The sequence below is a fragment of the Pristis pectinata genome, chromosome 21, assembly GCF_009764475.1.
Source record: "Pristis pectinata isolate sPriPec2 chromosome 21, sPriPec2.1.pri, whole genome shotgun sequence".
In the NCBI taxonomy this organism is placed as follows: Eukaryota; Metazoa; Chordata; class Chondrichthyes; order Rhinopristiformes; family Pristidae; genus Pristis; species Pristis pectinata.
This window is the reverse complement of record NC_067425.1, coordinates 2,407,695-2,432,941: the sequence shown is the minus strand read 5'-3', so window position 1 is coordinate 2,432,941 and position 25,247 is coordinate 2,407,695. Positions and strand designations below refer to the sequence as shown.

At 56.9% G+C, this 25,247-nt stretch overlaps 1 protein-coding gene across 2 annotated transcripts; it reads left to right on the top strand.

Annotated features, from left to right (window-relative positions):
- The first annotated feature begins 470 nt into the window (after positions 1 to 470).
- inpp5ka (inositol polyphosphate-5-phosphatase Ka) lies at positions 471 to 24,685 on the top strand. Of its 2 annotated transcripts, XM_052035471.1 has the most exons (13): positions 471 to 662; positions 3,538 to 3,674; positions 4,615 to 4,722; positions 5,390 to 5,498; positions 10,575 to 10,691; positions 12,377 to 12,552; positions 13,785 to 13,896; positions 15,037 to 15,146; positions 15,988 to 16,180; positions 17,791 to 17,928; positions 20,451 to 20,534; positions 22,261 to 22,365; positions 22,855 to 24,685. In XM_052035471.1, exons 2-13 carry the CDS (start codon positions 3,607 to 3,609, stop codon positions 22,945 to 22,947), a joined length of 1,413 nt encoding a protein of 470 aa, XP_051891431.1. In that variant the 5' UTR covers positions 471 to 662; positions 3,538 to 3,606; the 3' UTR covers positions 22,948 to 24,685. The 2 variants fall into 2 exon arrangements, with proteins under 2 accessions (XP_051891431.1, XP_051891433.1); XM_052035473.1 differs by lacking the exon at positions 3,538 to 3,674.
- Positions 24,686 to 25,247: the final 562 nt, after the last annotated feature.

The window sequence follows — 25,247 nt, the reverse complement described above, 5'->3', positions numbered from 1 at the left end:
AGTGGTCCATTGGGCCGCAGGGACCAGCCTGGGTCATCCCTGGAGGCAGCTGATGCGGGGGGGGGGGGGGTGGTCCACGGGATGCTGCCCGCTTCCCCCCCCAGCCCCCCCCCACCCGCTTCCCCCCCCAGCCCCCCCCCACCCGCTTCCCCCCCCAGCCCCCCCCCACCCGCTTCCCCCCCCAGCCCCCCCCACCCGCTTCCCCCCCCAGCCCCCCCCACCCGCTTCCCCCCCCCACCCGCTTCCCCCCCAGCCCCCCCCCACCCGCTTCCCCCCCCAGCCCCCCCCCACCCGCTTCCCCCCCAGCCCCCCCCCCCCCCACCCCGGGCAGGTCCAGGGGCCGAGCCGCCCAATGTGGCTCCGACCCGTTTGTTTTCCTTTGGACAAGCAGCGTGGTCATTGGTGGAGGCCGCGAGTCAGCTGACAGCTTTCGACCAATCGCTGAAAGTCTTGCGGCATTTCCCCCTCCCCCCCCCACACACACAGCAGAGGAGGGGGAATAAATTCGGCAGCGGCGCGGGCGGGCTCGCACATCCCTTTAACCGGCCGGCGGGCTCATCCCTTTAACCACCGGCTGCGGTTGGGTTTGAACGGGAGCGGCGGCGGGACAGGCCGGGGAACTGCGGGCGGGAGGCTGCGCCGCGCCGGCCGAGCGGCTCCAGGTGAACGGAAGGAAGCGGAGGCCCCGCCCGGTCGCTACTTTGTATCGGTCCCGGGCCGCCTGTATCCGCTGCTCGATACTTTGTATCTGGGGGGGGATCCCGGGGAGGGACGGGATCCCGGGGAGGGGGGGGGATCCCGGGGAGGGACGGGATCCTGGGGAGGGGGGGGATCCCGGGGAGGGGGGGGGATCCCGGGGAGGGACGGGATCCTGGGGAGGGGGGGGATCCCGGGGGGGGGGGGAGGGGGGGATCCCGGGGGGGGGGGCGGGGGGGATCCCGGGGAGGAGAGAGGGCCCTCAGCCCTCATCGGGGGGTCCGGCCCCTCACTCCCGCTCCCTGTCCGGGCCGCCCGCCCCTCCCCTTCCCCGGACCCAAGCTGCCACCACCCCGGCCCCGTGGTTTCTCTCCCCTCCCGTTCCGGCCTCCCGACCAAGCCGAACCTGTGGCCGCCCGGCGGTGCCTCCCTCCCGGGACGGTTCTCGCAGACCCGGCTGGAGAGCGGTGGCCGGGCAGCGGCGTTTCCCCCCGCTCGGTGTCCCGGGACGTTCGGGCTTTCTCCGTCTGTCCAAGCGGCAGACGAGGAGGCCGTTCGTCCCATCGAGTCAGGGCCTGCAATCCCACCCCTCCCTGTTCTCCCCGGCGTCCCATCAACTCACCCACCCGCACATTAGGGTGAACCACCCCGGGGGAACCCCCATACAGGTAGCGCCGGACCACTACCCGCTGCACGTTGTTGCCCCCAAGGATGTTACAGATGCTATATAAATGCGCATTTACTTGTGGGATCCCCGAGACAGACACACCCCAACCTCACCCGCTTGTTGTGAATCCATGGTTAGCGTTCCCCAGTGGTCAGAGATTTCGACCGGTGGTCCCCAAATGGAATATTAAAGATGAAAGAAATGAGAGCAGGAGGAGGCCATTCAGCCCTTCACCTGTTCCACCATTCGTCCAGATCATGACTGATCTCTTACCTGCCTACTCCCAATATCCTGTGATTACCTTCCTATTCCAAAATCTATCTGTCTCTGCTGTGGGTGGACTCTGAGCCTCACGGTCCGTCACAGAGTCACACAGCACGGAAACAGACCCCTCTGCCTGGTAGAGCAGGCAGGCCATTCCATCATGACCGATTTACCTCCCTCTAGGTGAAGATGTTGTCCCTCACATCCCCTTTAAACCTTTCACCTCTCTCCTTAAACCTATACCCTTTCATTCTTGATTTCCCCAACCCTGGGGAAAAGACCGTGTGTTCTCACACACCCTCCAGGATCGAGAACTTCACCGGTTCACCGCCCTCCGAGTGCAGAAATTTCCCCTTATCTGAGCCCTAAATGTTTTGCTCTGTGTTCTGAGAACGTGACCCCCTCTCTGCAGCCAGCAGTGAGCCCTATGAGTTTCAGAGGATCCTCCTTCTGTTCCTCCAGAGACTGTGACCCCACGCAAATGGCAGGAAGACCACAGTGTCTGAGTTCAGGGTCAGTGCAGCTCTGACTTCTGGCAGCCTTCTGGATGCCAAGGCCCATGTGTTCTCACAGGAGGGCATAAAATAATGCTGTGGCAATTTTTGGAGGAAGGTGAGGACTCTCCTGCTGTGCAATTGAACCGTGTGAGGAAACATATTGGTTTATTATTGTCACCTGTACCAAGGTAGAGTGAAAAACTTGTCTTGCAAACCGATCATACAGGTCAATTCATTACACAGTGCAGTTACATTGGGTTAGTACAGAGTGCATTGAGGTAGTACAGGTAAAAACAATAACAGTACAGAGTAAATCTTGTCATGATATGGGATCTTGCTGTGCCCCCATGATACCACGAGGCCTGCACCTCAAGGGTGCAAGCTTGGCTGTGGACTGCTTGAGGTGTCCTGGGATGGTGAAAGGCGCTATAGAAATGCAAGTTTCTCTCTCCATGGAACAGTTGAATCCCACCTGCGTGAGGGACCCTGAACACTGACGGGAGGGTGTGTCGGGGTGGTCACCACAGCTCCCGGCACTGGGAGACTCTGGCTCCACGCGGAGGAGGGATCAGATTAAGGGCATGCAGGAAATGTGGAATGTTGCCGGGGAGAAAAATGAGATCATCGTCTGGTTCCCACAGCATCTCTCCTGTGTGTCTTACAGTGAGAGATGTGAGGGAAGAGGTTAATGAATCATCAAGATCTGATGGGACAGGATTCAGTGATTTTGGGTAACCGATAGTTTGGGGGGCTCTCGGGAGGAGAGCAGGGACGAAGCTGTGTATCCCCTTGCACTGTCCTGTCAAACACTCCCGGGGGGTGAGGACGTTGGGTTGGTCTGGGGTCAGGTTATAACATAGCTCAGCTTTCTCAGCCTGTGGAGGGATGTGGGGCAGGAATGTGTCAGACTTGTAGTACAGGCTGGAGGGACACAATGACCTCCGTGAGATTCCCTGATCCATCTCAGCCATTCATTTGCAAACCACGTGAACCCAGACTGCATGGGAAGGGCTGGGTCTGAGCACGTTACAGGGTGAAGCTCCAATGCACTAGGGGGTCACCGTGCTGCAGGAGGGTCGCACTGAGGGAGGGGCGGTGCTGGGGGAGGGTCGCACTGAGGGAGGGCGTTGCTGGGGGAGGGTCGCGCTGGGGGAGGGTCGCACTGAGGGAGGGCGTTGCTGGGGGAGGGTCGCACTGAGGGAGGGCGTTGCTGGGGGAGGGTCGCACTGAGGGAGGGCGTTGCTGGGGGAGGGTCGCACTGAGGGAGGGCGTTGCTGGGGGAGGGTCGCACTGAGGGAGAGGTAATGCTGGGGCTGCCATGCTATCAGAGTTTCTGTCTCCCAGCTGGTGATGCTTTAAGAAAGTGAACCTTTCAACCCCCCCCCCCCCCCACTCTGCTCTTCCCTCTTACAGCGGCAGGGTCGCCTGTCCCCCCACCCCCCTGCAGGGTTACCTGTCCTCACACTCCCCACGGGGTCGAGGATGGAGCAGTACCACCGCATTGAGCCCTTGAAGACTGTGCGCGGAACCCACAAGACCATCAAGTTTGGGTAAGAGACTCGGGAGTTCGCGCCTCTCAGCTCAGTTCACCTCTCTCCTTCACCTCACTGGGACCGTGGCCGGCACAGACATTGTGGGCCGAAGGGCCTGTTCCTGTGCTGCACTGTTCCATATTCTCGCCAACTTCAGAATGAAGGGGTCGCTGTGGGGTGGGGGGGGGGGGGGGGAGGTCGGCGGGGATGACCTGCACTGACTCTTCAGACTGTTCCCAGCAAGGTGTGTCCCTCCGCACAACATCATCAAACTGCAGCTGCTGCCTCTCTGCCCGCCTCTCTCTCTCTGCCCACTCTCCTCTTCACCTCAGCTACCGTCCCGTTCAGTCATGAGTTGCTGTGTTCCATCGGCAGACTAAAGATTACAGTAACAACAGAAGTAATGCTGCAACCTCCGTCCAGGCAGAGTAATCCCCACTCACCACGAATCCCGGTGCCCTCTCCTGTAGCTGGTTTCGTGCCCAAGTGACCCAGTCTCTTTAATACCACGTGCTTCTAGAAATGAATAAGTCTGTTATGAGTTTCTTCACCAAATGCCTTTGCAAGGCCCACGTGATGGAACCTGTGTCTTAGTTTGTTAGTCAGGAATGCTGCTAATTAGGGTCAGATCCCAGCCTGCAGAGAAAGAGGGTTGAGCGGGTAATCTCTGTGGAACTCGACTAATGCTGGGACGGAGAGGGGTGGAATGGGGAGGGACCACGATGGAGAGGGAGAGGCGGCTGGGGTGTGCGGAGGTGGGAGGGGGAGGGGGTACGGGGGGAGGGAGATCAATCAACAGAGTTGAGCGCAGAGAAGTGTTGAGCACGGGTTCAGGATGATGAAGACCCCCCCCCCCGTTATGCCTCCACTGTGTGATGTTTTATTACCTGGTGCAGGATATTCATGTCGCCCTCCTCCCTGCCCCATCATCCTTTTCCCTCCCCCCCCCTCCGCACAGACTCCATATTGTTACGTGGAACGTGGGAACGGCGGCTCCTCCTGACGACGTCACCACATTATTCCAGTTGGAGACTGAGACGCAGGAGATGGACATGTACATCATCGGGTGAGTTGGGTGGTGGTGGTGTGTGAGTGGGGTGGGGAGGGAGCGTTGTTGGGAGAAGCAAGAGGCTGTTATTGGAATGGGAGGGAGTGTGGGGTACGAAGGGAGGGAGTGAGGGGGTGGAGGGCGGTTTGGGGGAGTGTGGGGTGGCAGAGCTTTGGGGGATCGTAGGGGCACAGAGGGAGGGAGAGTGTGTGGGGTGGAGGGAGGGTTGAGGGGGGAGTGGGGGGGGGGCGGAGGGAGGCTGAGGACCACTGGTGAGGGGAGGACTGGTGTGTCAAGTGCTGACCTCGAGTGTGACCTCTCTGTCGCTCCTGAGGGTGTGAGCACACTGCAAACCCGGCCCATTGCTGGCTGCTCGACTGTGAGCCCCTCGCATCCCATGATGCCCCTCCCACCACCCCATTCAGTTGGGGGGGTTCCCTCGCTGGGTCCCACTGCCTGTGACCCCTTCACGGTCACTGCCCACCCCGCTACAGCACCCAGCCGGGTTGTCTGAGTGGCTGTAACCAAGCTCCCTGGGCTCTGTAATCAGTGGCAGAAGGGTAGTTGTTTGGGTGGCTGGATCAGTGGACAAGGTGTGTGGGTGGGGTGGGGCTGGTGGTCAGGGCTCGGACTGGGGTGCCTTGGGCTGGCGGGGATTGGCACTGACCACTGGTAATGTGACCAGTTTGCAGGAGCTGAACTCGAAGGTGTCCTCGTTCCTGGTGGACATGGTCTTCCATGACCCCTGGACCCTCTTCTTCACCAACTTCCTGGCTCCCCTGGGCTACGTCAAGGTGCGTACCAGCCCAGCCTTGGTGGCAGCAGTCAGCAAGGCTGACAGAGGGGCTGTAGTCTGGGGGTGGGTGCTGGTTGGGGGGCAGCAGTGGTGAGTCCCTCGGGGGAACCAGCTCTCACTCCCAACATGGTGAAATTGGGGCTGAAGGGGTGAAATTACTGAGAAGGGCTTGGAGGGTGCGGAGGTAATCTGGTCGACTGGTCCCATTGATGAGGCGTTTCGGTGGCAATGGGGAGGCTGCAGAGCTTGGAGCCAAGCCAGAAATGTAGTTGGGGTGTTCCACGTGGGTCCAGAGAAACTCTTCCTGTGGCTGGGAGGGTGGAGAACCAGAGGACGGGGGCTAAGGTGGTCAGCAGAAGAACTGAAGGTTGATGGTGGGGGGAAGTGGGGAGTATCTGTGAACTGGAAGCTGATTCTGGGAGGATCTTGGAAAGGAGTTGGGAAGATGTGGGAGAGGGGAATGATTCTAGGGAAAGAGCTGGGAAATGGGATTGAATGGATTGTTCCTGTGAAGGGCTAGTACAGGCCTGATGACCCGAATAGCCTCATCCCATGATATAAAGTAACTGTGAAGAGTTTGCCTGAAGTTGATGTGTTTTTCGTGGGTTGAGGTGTTTGCTAACTGACACCCAGCAATGGGACGTTAAGGGAAACTATTCTGTATGACAGGGGCATCCAGAACAAGGGGGGATCTGAGAACTCACACCCAAGCCATTTGGGGTATGGTGGGAGCTCTTCCTTGCAGCGTGATGTCATCCTCTCCCACAAAGGACTGGATCCTGGGAGTCGGTTGGAGCTCTCGGGACTGGAATCAGCAGATCTTTAGTGTATGAAGTTATCCCAGGATATGGAGTTGAGGAAGATGGATCCATGTTCAGATCAGAGGCAGTTTGACTAGATGCTGGGATAGGCTGGAGGGGCTGAAGGGTCTCCCCACCGTGGGTGCCCTCACCAGCAGTAAACTGGGGTGATGTTTGTGTGAGGCACAGCTCTCCGGGCTGGGCTGCAGCCTCTGTCACCCCGGGAAATCTCTGATCCTCCACGCTGGGCCTGGAGATGCAGTAAACGGACTGGGTGACGGGACGGGGATGGTGTGTGGGATGTGAATGCTGATCTATGGGTTACTAACCTGGTGATACACCCACTGCCCATCCCAGTGCCCCTGTCAGAGGTATACCTGCTGGCTGGGGTCACAGTTGCCAACACCTGTGTACCTGGGGACTTCATTACCTGCCACACACATCCCAGCTCCAGTATTTTCATCGCCAGTGAACGGCCCTGGGACTTACCCAGCTGCAGATCAAGGTTGGACTCCCGGACGCCCTGGAGCAGTGTTGGGGAGGAGGCCGTCCTTGTAATGGGGTGGAGGTTAATGATGCAGTGCCCTGTTTGAAGGGGAGCAGAGCACTTCTCCCATTCCTCCCCCCAGCCACTGGGTACAGCAGGTTATTATAGAGTCACAGAGCACAGAAACAGGCCCTTCAGCCCAACTATCCATGCTGACCATCACGTTCCCATCCACACTCATCCCAGTTACCATCACTTGGTCCATAGCTTTCTACACCTTGGCAATTCAAGTGCTTGTGGAGACGTTGTGAGTCTCTGCCTCCACCACCCCTTCAGGCAGTGCGTTCCACATTTCAACTCCCCTCTGGAGGGAAAAAACACCCCTCGGATCCCCACTAAACCTCCCCCCTTTATCCTAAACCTCCACCCTCTAGTTTCAGATATCTCCGCTATAGGGAAACATTTTCTAGTATCTACAGAGACACAGGAGACGGCAGATGCTGGAACCTGGAGCAACACTCAGTCTGCTGGAGGAACTCAGCGGGTCGAGCAGCATCTGTGGGAGGAAAGGAATCGTTGATGTTTCAGGTCGAAACCCCGCCTCAGGACTCCCCAGTGCAGGGTTTTGACCCAAAAGGTCAACAGTACCTTTCCTAGCACAGATGCTGCTCGACCCGCTGAGCGCTCCAGTGGACTGTTATCTCCTCAGTCTGTGCCCTACATAATGTGTTATATTTCTCAGGTCCCCCCCTCAGTCTTTGCTGCTCCAAGGCAGCTGCAACTTTTATCATCTGTTACAGAACATCCACGCCCTGCCACTCTCTGTCCAAGCTGGTTAGTGTAATCCGGGTTCAATTCCAGCTGCTGTCTGTAAGGAGTTTGTACGTTCTCCCCGTATCTACGTGGGTTTCCTCCGGGTGCTCCGGTTTCCTCCCACATTCCAAAGACGTACGGGTTAGGAAGTTGTGGGCGTGCTGTGTTGGCACCAGAAGCGTGGCGACACTTGCGGGCTGCCCCCAGAACACTCTACGCAAAAGATGCATTTCACTGTGTGTTTCGATGTACGTGTGACTAATAAAGAAATCTTGTATCTTTACTCCACGTAGCAGATCATCAGTCTTCGTACGTGCCTTGAACAAAGGGATTTTCACAGCAGTTTGTGTCCAGTGACAGTAGGACCTTAGACCGTGGTCCTTGCCCACAGAACCTTTGTGGTGGCTGAGCTGAGCTACAGTCTGTCCCTTATGTACTCATGCACCTTGCAATGTGTCAGTTTACAATGTCTGGTCACAGACGGTCCCTTGCATTGGAAGATCAGGGAGTCTGGGGCAGGTCAGAGTGCGTTAGTCACCAATAATCCTCCAATGTTTGTTTCGGTGTGTGACCCTGAGGAGGGCAGAGCCCTGTGTTACACGGGTTCTGGTCACATTTCTGTGGCTGGAACCGTGGTGTCCCATCTGAAGGTGATCCATTCTCTGTGAAGCTCAGAGAGAAGGCCAACACTGCAAACTGTCCTATCAAACCTGCCCTTTACTTTGTTGCTGTGCAGGGCAGCTGTGTGTCGGTGGAATTTGCTGCCCTAATTCTGAAGCCCGTGTGTAATGTGCTTGAGCTGACGCCATTCAGTCCACACAATGGGGCTCCTTCACTGAGGCACCTGACAGGGTTGGTGGGCTCAGAGTGGGCCAACAGTGAACTGGGAGCTTTAAAGGGACAATCCCTTCCAATCATCACTGCTCTGTAGTTAGATGCTGCCCCTGTCCGTGTGCGGGAATGCGACTGATGGGATTGCTTAGAGGGCTAGCACAGATTTGATGGGTTCAATGGCCGCCTTTGCTGTTTTAAAAAAAATAAATGAAATTAGATGGGGAGAGCAGAGCCGTGCACACACAGCCTCAGCAGGAAAACAGACACGTACTGATGTCAGCAGGGCTGCGGGGAGGGGGGAGGAGGAGGAGGGTCCTGGACTTCCATGGGACCTTCACCACCTCCAATGTCCCAATGTCCTTCCAAGTCACTGAAGCACGTTAAACTGTCGTCAGTGATGAAATGTGGGAGCCAACTCGTACGCAGCGAGATCCACAGCGCATTCAAGCGTCTAGATGAGCAGTTGAATCCCCTGGGCACAGAGGCTATGCACCAAGTGCTGTGAGATGGCATCAGTATGGATGGGTTCCCACCGGTCGGCGTGGACAAGTTGGGCCGAATGGCCTGTTTCTGTGCTGTACCATTGCTGTGACTCTATCCCACGATTCCGGAGCATGGTAATGGGATGTGTGCTGTTGGGGAGTGATGCAATCGTAGCCCAGAGCAGTTCCCAGAGAGTTGTGCAGCATAGAAACAGGCCCTTCGGCCCACCATGTCTGTGCTGCCCACTCTACCTATCCACGCTAATCCCGTTAGGTAAAATCAGATTTCTTTATTAGTCACATGTACATTGAAACACACAGTGAAATACATCTTTTGCGTAGAGTGTTCTGGGGACAGCCCGCAAGTGTCGCCACGCTTCCGGCGCCAACATAGCATGCCCACAACTTCCTAAACCGTACATCTTTGGAATGTGGGAGGAAACCGGAGCGCCCGGAGGAAACCCACGCAGACATGGGGAGAACGTACAAACTCCTCACAGACAGTGGCCGGAATTAAACCCTGGTCGCTGGCGCTGTAATAGCATTATGCTAACCGCTACACTACCCTGGCGCCTCCTACACCTTGTCCATGGCCTTCTGTACCTTGAGCACTTAAATCGCCATCTAGATCTTTCTCAGGTGTTGTGAGAGCCTCTGCCACCTCAGGCTGCACACTCCTGACTCCACCCACCCTCTGGGTGATAACTGTCCCCCTCAGATCCCCTCTAACCTCCTGCCTCTCACCTTAAACCTGGGCTGTCTCGCTCCTGCTGTGTAAACTGCTGTGGTAGTCCTATGGGTGGGCTACTCTTGGCCTCAGGACCGGGGAGGAGATGAACCTGGTCACCACCTGGAGGAGGTTCTGGACTCTACCCCTGTCAGGTCTTGCTGGTCAGCTCTGCCACCGTCCCACTGTGGTTGAGTAGTCGGGCCCGGGCTGCTCCCGGGCAGGGGTAGTGCAGGGACTGACCGAGGGAGGGGAGCAAGAATCGGATGCTGGGATCTGGAGCAACACGCAAGCTGCCGGAGGAACTCGGCGAGTCTGTGGCGGGAGTGAACAGACCGCATTTCGGGTTGAGACCCTTCATCTGGACTATAAGATGAGGGGAGATGGCCAGTATAAGGAGGGGAAGGGGTGGGGCAGGAGCTGGGAGGTGATGGGTGGACCCAGGTGAGGGGCGGAGGGTGGGAATAGTGTCAGGAGCTGGGAGGTGATGGGTGGAGGTGACAGAGGGCTGCAGATGGTGGGATCTGATAGGAAGGAATCACGGGAGGGAGGTGGGGGAGGGGAGCCAGTGGGAGGAGTGTGGGGGTGATGGGCAGATTGGGTGGAGGAGGGGGAAGAGTCAGGGTGATGGGGGCTGGGGTGGATCAGGGAGGGGGGAGCGGTTTACCAGAAGTGGAGAATTCAGTGTCCACACTGTTGGATTGGAGACTGCCCGTGGGGGATGTGAGGAGCTGTTTCACTGGTTTGGCCTCACGCCGGCAGTGGGGCAGGCCCAGGACGGGTGGGTCGGGGTGGGATTGGGGAGGTTGGCCCCTGGGAGCTCCAGACGCTCATGGACTGAGCGAAGGTGCTCGGCAAAGCGGTCGCCCAGACGGCGCCGGGTCTCTCTGGTGTAGAGGAGGCCTCTCTGACCTCAGACCTCTCTGCCCAGGTATCCTCCATCCGGATGCAGGGTCTTCTGCTGCTTGTCTACATCAAGTACCTGCACTTGCCGTACATCCGGGACCTGCGGACCAGCTACACCCGCACCGGGCTGTTCGGATACTGGGTAAGGCCACCACCCCCGCCCCAGGCTCTGCGGCCTGTGGTCAGTCAGGCACCTGCGGGGTGACCAGTGATGGAGCGGTCCCAGTGTTGGCCATTTAACCCTTGCTGCCCCAGGCCTCCGTCACACATACACATGGTCTCAGCAGCAACACCTGCCCAGCATTCACTGCCTGGCATCACCAGACACATACTGATGTCAGCAGGGCCTCAGGGAGGGGGTAGGAGGAGGAGGGTCTTGCCTTTGGACCTGTCACCACCTCCGATGTCCTGAAGTTCCTCAGAGTCACTGAAGCATGTTAAACGTAGAGCAGTACAGAACAGAACAGGCCCTTCGGCCCACAATGTTGTGCTGACATAGCTATTCCCTCCTGCCTACAGGATGCCCATATCCCTTCATTTTCCTCTCATTCATGTGCCCATCCAAGCCCCTCTTGAAAGCCCCCAATGAATGTGCCTCCACCACCCCATCAGGCAACACATTCCAGGCATCCACCACTCTCTCAGTGAAAAATATACCCCTCACGTCTGTTCTGAACCTACCCCCTCTCACCTTAAATGCATGCCCTCTGGTATTGGATCACTTAATAATGGGAAAAAGATATTGCTTGTCCACCCTATCTATGCCCCTCATAATTTTATACACCTCCAACAGATCACCCCTCAGCCTCCACCGCTCCAGAGACAAGAGCCCAAGTGTGTCCAGCCTCTCCTGATAGCACATGCCCTCTAATCCAGGCAGCATCCTGGTAAACCTCCTCCGCACCGAAGCCTCAATGTCCTTCCTATAGTGAGGTGACCAGAATTGCACGCAGTACTCTAAATGCGGCCTAACCAGAGGTCTATAGAGATGCATCATAACATCTTAAACTGTCGTCATTGATGAACTGTGGGAGCCAACTTGTACCCAGCAAGATCCCACAATTCCGGTGCAGGGTCACATGATCTCCTGTGCTGCTGGTGAGTGGTGGACACCCAGTTTGTCAGTTGGATCTGAACCCCGCTGGCCAGCTCCATTGTATCAGTGAGACCGTCACCATGTTCCACACCCACATCCACAGTGAGCTCAGGATGTCCCAAACCCACCACCTCACTGTCGATGAGTTAGTGGGGAGCAGGGAGTCACTGGTTCATGCCACTGGAGAAACATCTTGCCCCGGCTTGGGCAGGTTGTCCTCGGGACGGTGCGCTCTGTGAGGTGCCACAAGGAATGTGGGGTCCAATCATACTGAAGGTTCTCCACCCTGGAAATGTTCCTGGTCCAAGGTGTTCCCGGAGAGACTGCCTGAGGCTTCCTGCTGAGTGCTGCCTGCAACAGGGGACTGGCAGCAATCCCTACACCCATGAAGCCCCCACTGCAGCCCCCTGCCACCCACCTACTGCCCAACCTACCCCCCCATCTGCCCAAACCCCACCCCACTGCCCAATCCCCACCCCCTCCCAACCTCCTCATTCCCAGGGCTCAACCCAACCACCAGCTGCTCCTAATCTCCTGCCTCCCACTGGCACTGACCAAATCCCAGCCTCCACCATCCTAATGCCTAACTTCCCACCCAGTATCCACCCCCAGCCCCTCCTGGCCCAGTACTGCCCATCCACATCCTCCCCCACAACTCCGGGCCCAGAGCCTGGCTTTGGGTGGGCTCTCAGATCTCTGCACTGATTTTGTTTCTTCCTCCCCCGACCCAGGGTAACAAAGGGGGTGTGGCTGCCCGCCTGTCTGTCTACGGACACCTGCTCTGCTTCCTGAACTGCCACCTGCCAGCTCACCTCAACAACAGCAGCCAGCGCATCAGCAGCTTCCAGAGGATCCTGGCCGTGCTGCAGTTCACCAGCGAGACAGCCCCGTCCATCCTAGATCACGAGTGAGTGCGTGTGTGAGGCATGTGCACTGCAGGCTCTTGTCTGACCCGCGCAGGACGTTTGGGTGTGGAGGGGGTCAGCGTGTCATCCTGACCCTGACTGCCTCTGGGGTGAGCGTCTCACTGGGCTGTGTCGGCTCGCGTCGGCGGGCAGGAGTCACGTACAGGTCAGACCAGGTAAAGGCACACGGACTGGGGTGGAGGGTTGTCACCTGGCCCCTCGAGACTGTTTCACCATTCAGTGCGGTCCTGGTGACGCCGTGATCACGGTTAACGGTGGTCGTTCTTGTTGGTATTGGTTTATTATTGTCACTTGTGCCGAGGTACAGTGAAAAACTTGTCTTACAAACTGATCGTACAGGTCAACTCATTACAGAGTGCACTGAGGTAGTACAGGGTAAAAACAATAGCAGAATACAGAGTAAAGTGTCACAGCTACAGAGGAGGTGCAGTGCAAGCAGACAATGAGGTGCAAGGTCATAAGGTATATTCTGAGATCAGGAGTCCATTTTATCGTACTAGGGGACCATTCAATAGTCTTATAACAGCAGGGTAGAAGCTGTCCTTGAGCCTGGTGGTACGTGCTTTCAGGCTTTTGTATCTTCTGCCCGATGGGAGGGGAGAAGAGAGAATGCCCGGGGTGGGTGGGGTCTTTGATTATGTCGGCTGCTTTACTGAGGCAGTGAGAAGTGTAGACAGTCCATGGAGGGGAGGCTGCCCGTTACTTCTAAAGCTGTGTTTGGGGTGAGGTGTGGAACGGGTGCCTCAGGATTGCTGGTCTGGGCTTTGCTGCTGTGTTTCCCTGAGCTGCCTGTTCCCCCCGAGGGAAGCTCTTTGCACAGCCTCTGCTCTATTAGCATCCTGTCGTAACAGAGCCCAGACGCCTCATGTGATCCTGCCAAGGAAGCTGCACACAGCCTCGCTGCGGTTTCCATGGGAGAGCGCTGTGAACTGGCCCAGCTCCTTGGTGCTGCCGTTAATGTGAGCAGTGTGGTTTGTGAATCTCTCCCCTCGACGCCCACTCCCTTCCCCAGACCAGTGTGAGCCCGGCTCTTCCGGCTGAGAGTGATGCAGGGTTCACTGTCCGGCACGTTGTGGAGTCGCCGGTGGGGGTGGGTCACAGTGATTGGCCAGAAACTCCCGGCGTGAGCCCCTGTGAGGGACGTGGGGCAGGTTCCTCTGGGTGGCCCAGGGAGTGCCGGATTCCTCCCACTAACCCGCCGCCTCTCTCGCAGCCTGCTGTTCTGGTTCGGAGATCTCAACTTCCGCATCGCGGACCACGGACTGCACTTCATCCGGGATTCGATCAGCAAGAACCGCTTCCACTTGCTGTGGGATAAGGACCAGGTGAGGCGGGTCACCAGGGCTCCAGAGGGCGAGCAGCTCTGAACGACCGTATCCTAATTACCTGTCACCCTCGGGTTCGTCGCCATAGGAAAAGCAGGTCTCCGCTATGCAGCCCTTCCAGACTGCCGTACCGTTCAATACGGCCATGGCTGACCCTCCACATGCCCACTCTCTCCCCAAACCCTGCCATACCCTTTGTGTCCAAAAATCTATCCACCTCCTCCTTCAATGGTCACTGAGTTGTCTTCACACCCTCTGGGGTGGAGAATTCTGCAGCCTCACCACTCCCTGAGTGAAGAAACCTCAGTCCTGAATACCTCACCCCCACCACCCCCCATCCTGAGCCAGTGATGGTTCTCAGCCCTCGGCCATGGAACCATCCTCCCTACATCCATCAGCTGAGCCCTGCCGGAACATTGTACGTTGCTCCTTCTTGGGTGGGCACAGGCCTAGGGGACTCGATCCCTCCTCGCCCGTGTGTCCTGCCATCCCAGGGACCGGTCTGGGGAACCTTTGCCACACCCCCTCCATGGCAGGTCTAGGAGCCTGGATTTGTATCCGGTGGTCCGGGGTGGTCTCACCAAGGCCCTGTACAGCTGCAGCGAGATGTCCTGCTCCTGCCCTCAATCCTCTGCAATGAAGGACAATGTGCCGGCTGCCTCCCTGGACTGCTCGCTGTCTGTGTGTGCTTCCTGTCAGTGACTGGTGGACGCGGATCCTGGTCCTGTGGTACATCACCGTCCCCCCCACCTCTCTCCATTTAACGACCCCCTGCCTTTCTACCCGTGGATAATCTCCACATCTGGCCGCAACGCACCGCATCTGCCGTGTGTTTGCTGCCACCACTTGTCTACATCACCTGTAGCCTTCCGTGGATGAGGCCCCGCCCTCTGGAAACCCTCCCTAAACCTCTCTGCCTCGCACTCCGTGAAGTTGCAGTGGGAATTCAGGTCTCTCCTGGTTACCAGCTACACCTTTCTGTACCAGACTGCGATCTGTACTGGCTTGTGACCAAGGGTAACGAAGGGTTAACGTGATCCCAGGGTATGGAAGTGGTTGGGTGAGGGGGAAGCGTCAGAGACTACGGTTGTGTGACGATCATACTGTCACCCTTCAGTCCTGCTCTCTCCTTCCCCACAGCTGAATAAGGCTAAAAAGATGGAGCCGGTGCTGAGTGGGTTCCTCGAGGGACCACTGCTCTTCAAACCCACCTACAAGTTCAACCTGGACTCCACAGACTACGACACCAGGTGAACCCCAACCCTGTGTCTTGGCAGTGAGTATCAAGGAAATTCAGCCCCTCGAACATGATACACCAGAACGGAGGGTGTCTGCCTAGCCTTTTGAGCCAATTGCATCGGCACAGAAGGAGGCCATTCAGCCCCTTGAGACTGTACTGCCATCCATACAGATCTTGGCTAACCTTTGTAGCAAATCACTTTGTCCCATCTCCCCCAAAACCCTCGCCTGTTGGTGAACGTTTAAGGTTCCCGTTGATGCTTGTGACCTCTTGGAGACGGGGCTCCAGTCTCTCTGGTGAAGCTCTGGAGTTCTCTGCCCCATGGGGTGGTGCTGGAGGCCAGATCATGGGAAGCATTCACAGTGGGGGCAGGTAAACTTCTGAAAGTTCAGGGAATTGAGGGCTGTGGAGAACTGGCTGAGCAGAGGCTTGGGGCAGGTCAGCCATGATCACACTGGAGGATGGGCAGGATTGAGGGGGCCGAGTGGCCTAACTGTGTTCTTGTGTCATCCCTTTGTCCCGGGTTAGGGTTCTTATCCCCTTGTGAGAAGTTTCCTGACATTAACCCCAACGTGCCTGGCTGGAAGTTGCATCCTCGCTGTGCTGAGCTACCTGGTGTTGACCCTTGAAGCCCTGGTGTCATCAGAGATGCAGGGTCACTCGTGGGCTTCACCCATTGCCACATGGAATCTTCCCTGTGAAGGCTGCCGGATCAGGCCCAAACCAGAGAGGTCCTTGTCCTGTTGGGGGTCACAGCCGGTTTCCCCGGGGGTGAGGTCCTACAGAGGTCCCACCGGCCCCCCAGGCCGCAGACCCAGCCTCGTGTCACTCCTCTCTCCCTGTCACCATAGTGAAAAGAGACGTAAACCAGCCTGGACCGATCGTATCCTCTGGAGAGTTAAGGAGTGTTGCCAGGACGAGGGGAGTGAGCACCAGAGGTCCGATGCCAAGAAGCCCATCGGGGTCGCCTTGAACACCTACAACAGCCAAATGGAATATGGAGTCAGCGACCACAAGCCGGTGCTGGGAACCTTTTGTCTGGAGGTGAGGGAAAGGGGGAGCAGATTCATCAGAAGACACCAGCAATGCGAACTCGGATAGCTAACGGTGACGTGACACCCCGCCCCATCCAGTCACACGTAGCTACGGCCCAGTGAGTCCAACCTCAGTGCTGGGGCAGTTATTGAAAAAGTATCCGAGGGACAGGGTTACTGTGCAGTTGGAAAGGCAGGGTTTGATCAGAGAGAGGCCGCACAGGTTTGTTGCTGGGAGATCCCGTCTGACTAATTGGAGAGTTTTTGAAGAAGTAACGAAGTCTATCGACGTGGACTTCAGTAAGGCCCTCGACTAGGTCACACGTGGGAGTCTGGTTCGAGCCCAGGGGATCCAGGGCAAGTTGGCAAACGGGATCCAGAGTTGGTTTGGTCGGAGAGACGAGGGTGGTGGGGGGGGGGGGGTTGTTTGGTGATTGGAGCCTGTCACCAGTGGTGCACCACAGGGCTGGGTGCCGGGACCCCTGTCCTTTGTCCTGTACATTAACAGTGTGGGTGTGGATGTAGGAGGAATGGTCAGTAAGTGTTGTTGATGGTGAGGGGGACAAGTCTTGGGTCATCCAACCATGTTATCAGTTGCTGAATTGGGCAGAACAATGCCAGATGGAATTTAATCCCAATAAGTGTGAGGTGGTGCATTTTGGTCAGTCTAACGAGGGTCGGCCTAACTATGAATGGTAGGGTCCAAGGGAGCATTGAGGAACAGAGGGACTTTGGTACTTTTACGAATAAGAAAAACGTTGGCGTACAAATACCTAGGTCCCTAAAGATGGCAGCACAGGTGCCTGCCTTCACTGCCGGGGCAGACAGTGTACCAGCAGAGAAGTTCTGCAGAGACTTTATAGACTATTGGTTGGGCTCCAGCTGGAGTATTGTGTGGATAGGCTGATGTGTTGTCCTTGGAGTGAAAACAGCTGAGGGGGGAGCTATTAAAGCATTGGGTGGACAGTGAGAAACATTCTCCCATAACGGAGACTTCCCAAAGCAGAGGGCATTGGTTTGTCACGAGTGAGCGGTTTAGAGGGGATCTGAGGGTGGTTGGAATATAGAGCACACTGCCCAAGGAGCAGAGACTTTTGCAACACTTGGGAAGTATCTGGGCGAGCACTTGAATCAGCAAGGCACTGTAGGCTAGGGACCAACTAGGTGGGTGTAGGTGGGCATTTGATGCCCAGCATGGATATGATGGGCTGAAGGGCCTGTGCTGTGTGACACAGTGACACACGGCTGCCAGCCTCCACCCTTCCCATCCAATCGTGGGGGAGAGGGGGCAGATGGAGGGGAGTGGGTTGGTGGGGGTGGGGAGCTGGGTGGATGGGGAGCGGGGTGGATGGGTGGGGGAGTGGTGGGTTGGTTGGGGGAGATGGGCAGCGGGGTGGGTTGGGTGGGGGATGGGCAGCGGGGTGGGTTGGGGATGGGGGAGGGGGTGGGTTGGGTGGGGATGGGCAGCGGGGTGGGTTGGGTGGGGATGGGGGAGGGGGTGGGTTGGGTGGGGATGGGCAGCGGGGGTGGGTTGGGGATGGGGGAGGGGGTGGGTTGGGTGGGGATGGGGGAGGGGGTGGGTTGGGTGATGTAATTTTCTGCCCCTTGTCCCGTCTGCAGTTGGAGAAGAGGATAACTCAGCCTCTGGTGGAACTACAGGCCGAGGGGCAGTGGCTGCCCGGCCGGGATGCCGTCATCTCCTACTGCACGGCGGAGGACTATCCTAGCAGCTCCTGGGACTGGATCGGACTCTTCAAGGTAACGCCAGAGGAACTTCCCTGCACCCTCCATCCAGGGAGCCGGGCGAGGGCTGGTGGGGGAGGCGGTGGGCGGGGGCTGGTGGGGGAGGGATATCCATGGGGGGCAGGTAAGATGGGTGTCCTGTGTCCCCCTCTGCCCCCGGGCAACACTATAACAGCTCAACAGCACTGCAGTTACTCACCCCGACTACAGCAGCAGGGTAAAACTTGACTGTCTATTTCTCTGCCTCCTCTCAAGACTCAATTTAAATCTACCTCATATAAAGTGTTTGTGACCACCACTAACCAACAAGAAACTGCAGAGAGTTGTGGACACAGAGCACAGCACGGAAACCCTCCCCTCCAGAAGTCCACACTTCTTGCTGCCTCAGTAAAGCAGCCAGCATAATCAAATTCGACATAAAGCAGCTGACAAAATCAAAGACCCCACCCACCCCGGACATTCTCTCTTCTCCCCCCCCCCCCCCCCCCCCCCCCCCCCATCAGGCAGAAGATGCAAAAGCCTGAAAGCACGTGCCACCAGGTTCACGGACAGCTTCTATCCCACTGTTACAAGACTATTGAACGATTCCCTAGTACAATAAGGTGGACTCTTGACCTCACAATCTACCTCATTATGACCTTGCACCTTATTGTCTGCCTGCACTGCACTTTCTCTGTAACTGGGACACTTTATTCTGCATTCTGTTACTGTTTTCCCTTGTACCACCTCAATGCACTGTGTGGTGAATTGATCTGTATGAACGGTTTGCAAGACAAGTTTTTCACTGTACCTCGGTACAAGTGACAATAATCAACCAGTTCCAATTGCACTTCCTCTGTGAACAAGCATTTGTCAGTTTAAACACATGAAGTTTATGAAGTAATTTACAACCGTTATGAGGAAGTAAGGTTAAGAAAGACAGGAACAGATTGTCTCACTGGTACCACAGGGCTGTCTGAGAGCACGCCGCGCTCTCCCCTGCACTCATCACACCTGCTCTCTCTCTGGCACTCCCAACTTTTATATACTTTTTCTCTTTGATGTTACAAGGTAGCTGCGAGTCTCCCGGGCTGCCTGCCCCTGTTGTTTCAGGCATTCATCCACTCATTATCATCCTTGTTTCCTGCTTCACATACCGGGCTGCCCATCACTGGGGCGCTGGCGATGGCTGCCTCACACTCTGCTACAAACATGTCTTCCTTCAGTCAGAAGGTTCTGGCCCCTCAGTCCCTCGATCTGCTTCTAATTCACTCAGTTTGTGAGCACGTTCCCGGTGGGTTTAGTGCTGATGCCAGTGATCCACCTGCATCAAACAGCAGAGGGCAGCACTGTGTCACAGCAGGTAGTGCTGCTGCCTCAGCTGTGGGGACCCGGGTTCAATCTCCACCTCCGCCGCTGTCTGTGTGGAGTTTGCACGCTCTCCCTATGACCCTGTGGGTTTCCCCTGGGTGCTCCGGTTTCCTCCCACGTCCCAGTCATGTGGGTCAGGAGGTTAAATTACAGAAAGTTTCCCTCCGAGTGAATGGGTGCTCAGAGAACTGGGGGGAGTTGTCACGAGTTAGAGGGAAATGTGAGGGAATGGGATTACTCTGAGAGCTAGCATAGACATGCTGGGCCAAATGGCCTTCTGAGTCACGTTAGAGCCCTGACCTTGACGGTCTGTAAGTTTAAACATGTTGCTACATCAGCGTATTCTTTGCAGTGAGCATCCTTGTCTGGTTCTACTGCACACTCTCCTCACGTCACCTCTGTGCTGCTGCCACACATGGCCATTCCTTCAACAACCCTGAGAGCACTTCCGGGACAGGACTGAGAGTAAAACACCAACGTGGCAGAAACACTTGTGAACAAGCTCATACACTGCACCTCCCAAACCTGTGACCTGGATCACCCGGAGCACCAGGTTCCCCCCCCCCCCCCCCCCCCCCCCCCCCCCCCCCCCCCAGTCCCTGACAGCGAGATCTATCACCAGTCCTTCGCTGTCACTGGTTCTGAACCTTCCCCACCAGCACCTTCACCAGGGGGCTGCAGTGGGTCACCCCCACCCTCATGGGGCAGTTAGGGACCGGTGATCAATGCTGGCTCTGCAATGACTCCCACGTACTCAAAAGTGAGGTGGGGAGGGGTGGGCAGCTGGAGGCGAGTGGCTTGTGCTGGGACCAGACCGAGAGGGGTTACCCATGTTGCTTCCAGTGTCAGTGTTGGGGCGGTCAGGGGCTGATCCAGAAGAGGAGGGTGAAGTGTACAGAGTCTCCTACAGTGGGGACCCCTCTGTACCTGCCAGGCACCTCTACCTCAGTGGGTGGTGCCTGTTCCCAGGGGTTGTGGCAGCAGGACCCACTCCAGTCGTTGGAGGAACCAACTTAAGCTCACACCCTTTGAGAGGGGCGGGTGAGGGAGTGTCACACCGTGGGAGGGGTAGTACTGAGGGAGTGCCGAGGCCACTGAGGAGCACCACACTGTGGGAGGGTGAGTTGGATGGGCGAGGTGGGTGTCTGGGTCGGAGGGGTTGCCACTGATGACCTTTGCTATCACAGATGGGATTCCGAAGTCACGGAGACTATGTGACGTATCTCTGGGTGAAGGACGATGAGCTGACGGTTCATGAGGACATTTATCAGGTGAGATAAACCCCTCCCCACCCTCCCTCCCCCCAGCCCTGTTCCTTTCACCCTGTATGTTTATCCAGTTTGCAGAACCCCTGCCGCCAATCGCCCCCAAATCCTGCAGCACCCCCGCAGGTGGAGCACACGTGGACCGGAACGGACAGCTCAGTCCGGTCCCGGATAGACTTCCCCTTCACATCAAAGGCAGGCACGGTCAGATCCACCGTCACGCCGGTGTTCTTCTCTGACCACTGCCTCCCTCGTGCCCCCTGTCACCTACGGGAGGACGTGGAGGCAGGCAGGGGGAGGTGGGAGTTGAACATCAAGCTGCTGACCCCAGAGAACATGGAGGAACTGAAGAGGGATTACACAGGTTGGAGAATCGTGAAACCCCTCTTTGACTCCCCGATTCACTGGCGGAAGAGACCAAGGAGAACGTCAAGAGGTTTCTTCATCCTCCAAGGTGTTCAGAGAGCAAGACAGAGCCAGAGGCAACTGCGCCAGCTCCAGACAGACCTGCAGCAACTCCTCCTCCTGCAGTCAAGGGGGGTAGGAAGTGAGGGAGGAACTCCGAGAGGTGAAGAGCCGGCAAGCTGCGCTCTTTGCTTCCGAATCCTCCAAGGTCATTTTCAGATCCAGGGTCTGCTTTGTGGATCAGGATGAGACTGGCTCACACTTCTTCTTCCGAAAGGTTCACAGGGGAGCTCTGTGATCCACAGCCTTGAGGAAGCGGACGGCTCAGTAACATCCTCACAGACGGACATACTGAAGATCTGTCGATCCTTTCTGTGCCGATCTGTGTGACAGTAAGACCACAGACGGCACAGCCCTCCCAAAACTTCCTGTCCTCTAGCTCAAAGGTGCAGGACGACAGCAAGTGGGAGAGCCTGGATCAGTCATCCTCCCTGGAGGAGCTGACTGGCTCCGTCTGTTCCCTTAAATAAAACTCCCGGCTGCGGGAGTCCGTGCTGAGGGACTCACTGAAGCTCGGGGCAGCCAGTGCTGAGGCTCTGTGGGGAAGGGTCCACAGTCTGGGCTCCTCCCACTACCGCACACGGTGGGGCAGAGGTGGGTGGGGAAGCCCCCTGAACGATGAAAGGGGCTCACCCCAGGGGGCCACTGTGCAGGGCAATGGTGCTGTCTGTGTTTTCTCTTTAAAGTTTACACTACTGAATGTAACAACCATGAATGCAGAAGTTTTTGGCACTGTTTTCTTCCCTTGTGTGTATTTTTTATCACGAATAAAGTCTGTTTTTGAAATAAAAGCAAAATGGAGCCGTATGGCACACAGGCCATTCGGCCATCGTGTCCATGCCCACATTCAATATAATCCCCTGGGGCAGCACTGGGCCTCACCCTCCCCTGCCTCAGGCATCCGTGCTCATCCAGACACTTCAGTGTTGTGGGAGTCTCTGCCCTCCTTCCTCTCCCACCCCCACGGGCAGTGTGTTCCAGGTTCGAACCCACCCCCCAGGTGAACAAACCCTGAGGGACGGGGTTAACCTTGGCTTGGGATTGATTGAAGATGGTCAGTGTGGCTTTGATGGGGAGATCCTGTCCGACTATTTTGCTGAGGTGTGTTGGCTGGAGGGCAGTGGAGGTCATGCAATGTGCCAACACCTCCACTCACAGCCAGGTCGGGGTGGGACCATCCATTGCCCCTGTCAGCCCACCGACGTGGCGCAGGGCAGAGGTGCTCCCCCGCTGTGCTCTAACACCAGTGTTTGCCTCTGTCTGCCAGGTGTACCTGAACGGTGAGGAGATCCCGGCTGCTGGAGGGGAGTTTGTTCTCTGCTACTACAGCAGCAACATGGAGTCCATCGTCGGAGTCAGCAGTCCATTCCAGGTACGCTGGCCCTCCCAGCCGGCAGGGCGGATGTTGGGAGCGAGTGACCCAACAGGGCAGAGTCAGCTTCAGTCCTAGTGGGTGTGGGAGGGGCGGTACTAAGGGAGGGTCACACTGTGGGAGGGAGGGTCGGTACTGAGGGAGGGTCACTGTGGGAGGGTCAGTACTGAGGGAGGGTCCTATTGATGAGATGGTAACTCAGGGCCCTGTCTGCTCCTGGTGGGTTGGGAAGATTCCAGTGGTTCGGGGGGGGGGGGGGAGGCGCGAGGGAGGAGAATCCTCACCAGAGTCTTGTAGCCGATCTCTGTCCCTTGGTCAATGACTGCAGACACATCTGGTTGTGATGATGAGGCCTCTGTGGGATCGTGCTGTGCACAGATTAGTTGCTGTGCGCTGTATTCCTGCGTACCTTGGTCAGGGTGCGGAGGTGCAGGACGATCCCTTGTGCAGGCGGAACCTTTAATTTCTTCCTGAATTCCACCCCTGCAGATCCTGCCGGAGTGTGCTGGGAACCCTCTGGAGATGGACCCTGGGATGGAGACGTGTGCGGCACAGGCTGACAGTGATTCGGACACGTGCTGAGCGCCACCACCGACCTAGGTCACACACACGCACCTCGGGGGCGCTGCCCTTCCCCGGGGCCGCTCTGCTGGGGACCCCCACCCCCCAAGTGACGGACTGTTACTGTTCCCTTTAGATTCTAAATCAATCCACTGACAGGTTGGGATTGGCCAGGGATTAGGGCCCATCCTGAGCTCAGTGTGTGCAGGGGAGGAGGGCAATCCTGCCTCCATCAGCTGGGAGTGTTGCTGCTGGTGTCGGTACCCTGCCCCACCCTGCGCATAGAACCTACAGATGTTTTAATTAATCTTTCTATGTTTATTACTGTTCTGCAGCAGGAATATTACGATGTTCTGCACACATTTATCCAGACCTTCCGTCTTGTGTTTCCCTGTTAACCTCTGAAAGATATCTCTGCGTCCTGTGGACCCTTTCTCCCTGCCTCGCCCCCCTGTCTGTCTCTACGGGACAGCCCCCCTCCCGCTCTGCCTTTGCCTGGTTGTCTCCCTCTCCCTCCACACCAACTCCACCATGTGCACTAACCCCACCAATGGGGCAGAAATGGCCCCCAGCACTTTGTCCCAGGTGGAACCTGCTCCACAGATGAGGGCCGTCACCAGTCACATCCTCTCCGAGGGAGCTACGGTGTTGACGCTCGGCTGCTCGGACAGTGCACCATCTCTGGTCCCGCGCTCCCTCGCGTCCCTGGGAAACCTCGACTGACAGTAATCACTGCCCACTCCTTCACTCTTTGGTTATCAAGGCACGACCCTCTGCTCCCCCACCACCTGCCCTCCCCACGGGACACCCTCTCGAGGAAGGGGTTCATCCTGTGAGGATATGAACGAGGTTGTTGTAGCGGAGGGTGAGAAATTCCCACACGGTCTGTTCCTTTTACTGACTGACCTTTAACACAATGTCTCCCAAAAAGCTGCAGTCCTGGGCTGAAGCGACTACTTGGGCTTGTCTTTAAAACCCACGGACGTAGCCACTGTCCCAGGACAGACCTGCCTTCGTTACTCTTCCTTCCTCACCACAGAATTCTGCTTCATCCAGAATGTCCCTCGATCTTTGGAATGTTATCTGCTGTGAAAACCTTTGCTCAATGTCTGCTCTTTGGTCCTTACTTGCAAAGCTGCCAGGGCCCAGGATACACTGATGCCCCTGTCCTCTCCTGTCTGCTGTGCAGAGGGGGATTGAACAAAGGCACAAGTGGCCCAGGGTGGGTGAGGGCTGTGAGGCAGAGAGAGACGTGTGGAACTGAGGGAGTGTGTCGCAGGAGGAGTGGGGGGGTCACCGTCCCCGGATATGCTTCATTTGCACTGTCCACATAGGATCAAGAGGATTCCCACAATCCTGGGTAATCCAGGGTCACGGGATCATCCCAGTCTCCAGGGTGCTTCCAGTCACAGCCGGAGTTCCTGGGATCTCGGTTCATCCTGGGAGCTTCAGTATTCTCAGCATGGAGTGAGCAGACATTCCCTGAATCTGGGCCGATCCTAGTTGTTGCTGGAATTCCTGGAATCTGGCATGATGCTGAGTCCTGGGATAATCCCAAACTCTGAGCCATCCCAGTCACAGCCAGAGTTCCCAGGATCTGGGGTCGGGAAGTTTAACCTATGTTATTGAATGGTCTGACACAACTGTTTTTAAATGTTTTTACTCCAAGAATGTTTGGTTGATGATTTATAGATATGATTTTTAAATAGCACCAGATTGGCTCAGTTATCAACGTTAAATAAAAACACACAATTCCAGAGTCTCTGTCTGAATGACCGGCTTCGCAGTTGGTCCGTATGTGTCCGGTCCTGAGGGTCAGTCCGTGTCCGTCCCACCACCCAGTCCCAGGGTCGGTCCGTGCGTGTCCGGTCCCGAGGGTCGGTCCGTGTGTGTCCGGTCCCAGGGTCGGTCCGTCTCACCACCCGGTCCTGAGGGTCAGTCCGTGTCCGTCCCACCACCCGGTCCCAGGGTCGGTCCATGTGTGTCCGGTCCTGAGGGTCAGTCCTTCTCACCACCCAGACCCGAGGGTCAGTCCATGTCCAGTCCCAGGGTCAGTCTGTGTCCATTCCCACCACCCGGTCCCGGGGTCGGTCTGTCTCACCACCCAGTCCAGTACCTGGACTCTAGAGGTTAAGTTTGGGGAGACTGCACAAGCTGGGGGTGGTGTTCCCTAAAATTTTGACAGTAAATGAGTTGTCTCTGAGCCAGGAACAGACCTTCTGTTCCTGACCCTGTGACTGGGAACTGTACACAGGATGAAGTTTTGTACACAGGTGTGGCTGTGAGGTTGGGACAATGTGAACAGTTGTGTGTGGGTGTGA